The 5,000-nt window shown below is 45.6% G+C and overlaps 1 protein-coding gene across 1 annotated transcript in view; it reads right to left on the reverse strand.

Moving 5' to 3' along the window:
• elavl4 (ELAV like neuron-specific RNA binding protein 4) overlaps positions 1-5,000 on the reverse strand; it is a 123,076-nt gene that overhangs the window by 61,908 nt on the left and 56,168 nt on the right. The window contains exons 2-3 of the mRNA XM_063200245.1: positions 4,320-4,406; positions 539-779 (exon numbers count right to left, since the gene is read on the reverse strand). Coding sequence (XP_063056315.1) covers positions 539-779; positions 4,320-4,406 — 328 coding nt within the window. The remainder of the gene's footprint in view (positions 1-538; positions 780-4,319; positions 4,407-5,000) is intronic.

Below are 5,000 nucleotides of genomic sequence, written 5' to 3' on the forward strand. Positions count from 1 at the left end.
TGTGTGTGCCCAGGGCTGGACTGGGGGAGAAATAGGACCCGGGCACTTTGGGCTTAAAGGGCCCCCTCATTATAAGCGGCGCAGAGCTGACTCACCAGTGGGCGCCGCCGCCGCACCCTCTTGGGCCCCTATTTTCAGAAATGTAAAAAAGAAAAAAAATGCAATATAATCTCAATATAATCTCATTAAACTCAATGTACTGTATATATACTATATATTTACATTTCTGAAAATAGGGGCCCACAGAGAAATGTCCGCTATGCCAGATGGCCAGTCCAGCCCTATGTGTGTATGTGCGTGTGTGTGTGTGTGTGTGCGTGTGTATATGCGTGTGTGTGTGTGTGCGTATATGTGTGTGTTTGTGTGTGTGTGTGTGTGTGTGTGTGTGTGTGTGTGTGTGTGTGTGTGTGTGTGTGTGTGTGTGTGTGTGTGTGTGTGTGTGTGTGTGTGTGTGTGTGTGTGTGTGTGTGTGTGTGTGTGTGTGTGTGTGTGTGTGTGTGTGTGTGTGTGTGTGTGTGTGTTCATGTGTGCCCAGTACCTGTGATCTTGTCCCGCACTAGCTTGCAGGACTCGATCTCTCCGATGCTGCCGAAGAGGCTGCGGAATTCCTCCTGGGTCATGTTCTGGGGCAGGTAGTTGACGATGAGGTTGGTCTTGCTGTCGTCATTGGAGGTGCCAGTCTGCATGGGCGAGGGGCAGCTGCGGCTGTTGCTGGAGGGCCCGTTGGTCGTGGCGGCGCTGGGGCCATTCGTGACCTGAGGCTCCATGTTGCTGATTATCTAGAAGAGGTAAAAAGAAAGGAGGAGCAGGAGGAGGAGACGAAGAAGAAGAATAAGAAGAAGAAGAAGAAAAAGGAGGAGGAAGAGGAGAAGGAGGAGGAGAAGAAGAAGGAGGAGGAGGAGGAAGAAAAAAAACAGAGAAGTGGAGGATAAAGAAGAAGAAGAAGGAGGAAAAGAAGAAGAAGAAGAAGAAGAAGAAGAAGAAGAAGAAGAAGAAGAAGAAGAAGAAGAAGAAGAAGAAGAAGAAAAAGAAGAAAATAAGATTATTAAAATAATGACCGACATGTCCAGAAAATCTAAACACAAATAGGCCCATAGTCAAGCAATATAATAACTCGTAAAATACACAATATACAAAATGAAACACATAAATAATACATACAGTACTGTACAACAGATATTACAATGGAGACACCAAGGGACTACAAATATATGGCTTATGAATTCACAAAAACCATCAACAACATCATCCCCCATGCACTACTACTATATTCCAGCATCGCCTCCATGTGTTAGCAGCACTACCCTTCACTGCCCTCACTGTATGCCTTCTTTGTGGGGGTGGGTTGGTCGGTCGGTCGGTTGGCTGGCTTGCTGGTTGGTGTGTTTTCTGTTCTCATCTCTCGCTTTGATAGCTGGCTCGGCTTGACAGGCTAACATTGTGAGCACCCTTCAGCGTGCCAGGGCTGTCACGGCAAACTATATCTGCCACTCGTTTAGCACACACTGCTGCAGGAGCAGGTATTTGAAGCTACAGTAAGCTTGCTGGACGTTGGAGGGTTGGTGGGTTGGTGGGAGGCGGGTGGTGGGTCGGAGGATGGTGCAGGTGGGGGAGGAAGGAAGGAAGGTGGCTGTTTGAAGTGGTTGGAAGGAGGACGGCTGCTCACTGCAGACTTGGCTAGTGGTAAGAAAAAAACAAGCTATGGCTCGTGGTAGAAACAGCTGAATAACAGCCAACGTTATTTTTGCACTATAGCCAGAAATTTTGAAAATACTGCATAGCTTTACGTAGCCTATGTATATACTGTAAAAAATAAAATGTGATTGATCTAATCAGGCTTATCATCTCTCTGGTAGCACCCAAAATAGGGAATGTGCAAGCTTAAACAAAACAGACTACAGTGATAGCTACAGTTATCTAGAAAGCAATCGAGGAACAGAAAGAGAAGGAGAAAGATCTTGATCGATCCGGATAGAGACACATCCCCTCAGTGGGTGAGTTAGAGAGACATAATCAGTCTAGAGCTGAAATGCAGCACCAGTAGACAAGGAATGGACTCGACATAACAAGTCAATTTAACAGACTGTTGCCAATTTTTTTTTTTTAAGACAGAAAGAGAAAGAGCGAAGAGAGCATTTGGCAAGGAGATGCCAGTCAGTCAGGCAGTTGGAGTTCGAGTTCGAGCGATAGTTAGTCGAGGGCCAGGCCAGGCCAGATCTGCTCTGGTGCCATGTTAAGTGAAGACCTGCCAGAGGCCCGGGTGCTGATGGCTCGCTGATAATGCCAACCACACGAGGGAGAAGGACTAATGAGGGAGCTGCACTTCACTCGAAATTGCCGTTAAAATGAGAAACTCTGACCGTCGGACCATCTGCCTGCAAACAACGTGATCCTACCAAAACTATTTCTTTTATTAGCCTTTTTGCGGCAACCAGGGAAACCGGCAGGAGGGGACAAAGGGGTCAGTTATTACAGGTTAAGGGAGAAAGGGGGCCCAGAATTAGGCTCTCATTACATTTTTGTATGTATGTATAATATTGTGTGTATAATATTGTATATAGTAGGTGGGGGGACTTTCAGATTAATTTGTCCCAGGCCCAGCTTGGCGGCCGACAACATGGATGCAAAGTAAATTTAAATGAAGTTCCATCCACCGTTGAGGAGCTTTTGGAAGACATGTGCTGTCTTCTGCTGATGGGTGCAGAAATCCGGCATAATAGCACAGCGTGAAAAAGGCAAACATCCTCCCTCGCTAAAAGCACCCGTCATGTTTATTTTTAGACTCTCAAAAATATATTCCAGTTCCCCTCTCTGAAGTCTTGCCCTTGCATTTCAAAGCCAGACTATTTAGAAGAGGTTACAAAAAAATAAACAGCACAAAACACGCCTTCCTCCTCTCTGGAATAAAAGACACAGCATTTGCTCTCCAACGGTTGGCAAACTAGATTCTCTTGGCTGTGAAAGACGTGTTACATTGAATACAGATGGCACGGAGGTGAATAAAAAATTAATAGAAATAATTAGAAACTAAAACATCTGACTGTGAATTTTTTAGTGTCGATTGCGTTTCCTCGCCTTGCAAATACATCTCACTTCAGAGCACCATTAACATCCTTCAGCTGCTATCGAATTCTTGTATACTGAATGAAATATAGTATAAATAGGACAGTACCTGTGTTAACCCAAAGGAACTGTCTCTGTCTCTTTTAGGCGCTGTCCAAAATATTCACTATTTCAACTATGCTTGTGGAGTCTCTAAATGTTGTAGTATGCATAATGTTGAATGAGTGAAGCATTATGCATTAGCCCCATTCTTCTCCTCCCACTTCCCATTCCCCCAATCACATTTTCATTATCTATGTACTGTACAATGTACACTTCACTGAACTACCAGTGGTACCTCTTAAATTTCTTCCAATACATTATAACCAACATTACGGTATGTCAATCTTGCTTTGACTGGTATTTTTTCCACGTCATTGTAACCCGTAGCTACAACTGTTTTAAGAAATATCAGCCAAATAGTTCATGCTCGATTAGTCTTAATGATCACTTGTGTAATCCCGGTGATCACATTGTGCATTAGATACGACTCTCTATTTAAGAATAAGTAGAGCTTCAATACGGGTATAGTAGAGCTTCAACATTCTTCAACAGTTTTTCTATTTCTCCTTTTTGCAGTCATTATACAGTATAATAAGTCATTATAATATTATAGTTTATATATACACTGTATATACAGGTGGGGCTGCATGGATTAAAATGTATTCCTCATTGACAATCTTGCAGTTTACAGCATAGAATTGTAACCACATCAATCCACACAACTATCTATCATTAAATCTTGCAGTTCTTGTCAGTGTATTTATGTAATCTTCTCTCTCTCTCTCTGTTTGTCCTTCCTTCCTCCTTCTTCTGTCCACATTCCAATTTCCATTTTCCGCCCAAAGGAGGAGTGGAGAGTCTTACCGGTCTCTCTGTTAAATAATGAGTCAGGAGAGGCATACGAGAACGTCACACCTTGCCACCCTTCGACTCTGCCAGTAGAGCAGACCAGAAGAGCAGTAAGATGTGTGTAGTGGCCATCCAGATAGCTCCCACTTCCACCACCACCACCACCTCATCTTCCGCTGAACAACCCCCTTCTCCAGCGTCCACAACCCCACACCACACCACACCACCCCAACCCCCACTCCCAGAAGACTCTCCCTTCCTCCCTTCTTCCCTCCGCTCCGCCGCAGCAGACCAGCCAGCCAGCCAGCACTGTCATCAGCATTGTTAATGGTAGGTAAAAGGGCCATTTGCGGCTGTCTCCTTACCATCTTTGGCTGCGTCAGCAATCCCTTCTCTGCCCAGCCCTGTAGCTGCGGGAGCTCTGTTTGACGCCACTGAGTCTCAGTCGATCCCTAAGGGGGAGGGGGGGTCAGGGGGGGCAACATTTTAAACATCGCTGTATTCGCCAGGCATAAAAGAGGGGAAGAAATCAAATAAGAAATATATATATACTATATAAAGGGCCTTGCGGTCACCAGGTGCACTAAAACACACAGGTTGGCTTTTGAGTGGAGAGGAGAGGGGGGAGGGGTCGAACAAGTAAGTTAGGTGGAGAAGGGGTGGTGGGGGGGTCGGTGAGGGAGAGTTGTCTGTATTGCATGTTTGCCTAATCGATACCCGCAAAAGCTAGGCAGGCCTGCTAGCATGAGCCTTTCTCGCTGCAATTAAATTTGGCCAAGACGTTAGCATTGTCCTTCAAATTGAATTGTGTGTGAAAGCGGACTCCCAGCCCTAATGGCTAACAGAGAACGCAGTGTAATGGTCTCCGGCTCGGTAAACAAGGGCTCGGAAAAAAGCCAGGCTGTGGTGTATGTGTGAGAAGAGTGAGAAAGGGGGGGGGGAGTGTGTGTGTGTGTGTGTGTGTGTGTGTGTGTGTGTGTGTGTGTGTGTGTGTGTGTGTGTGTGTGTGTGTGTGTGTGTGTGTTGGCGAGGAAGCGCTGCCTCTG

Source organism: Engraulis encrasicolus, chromosome 6, assembly GCF_034702125.1.
Source record: "Engraulis encrasicolus isolate BLACKSEA-1 chromosome 6, IST_EnEncr_1.0, whole genome shotgun sequence".
NCBI classification, from domain to species: domain Eukaryota; kingdom Metazoa; phylum Chordata; class Actinopteri; order Clupeiformes; family Engraulidae; genus Engraulis; species Engraulis encrasicolus.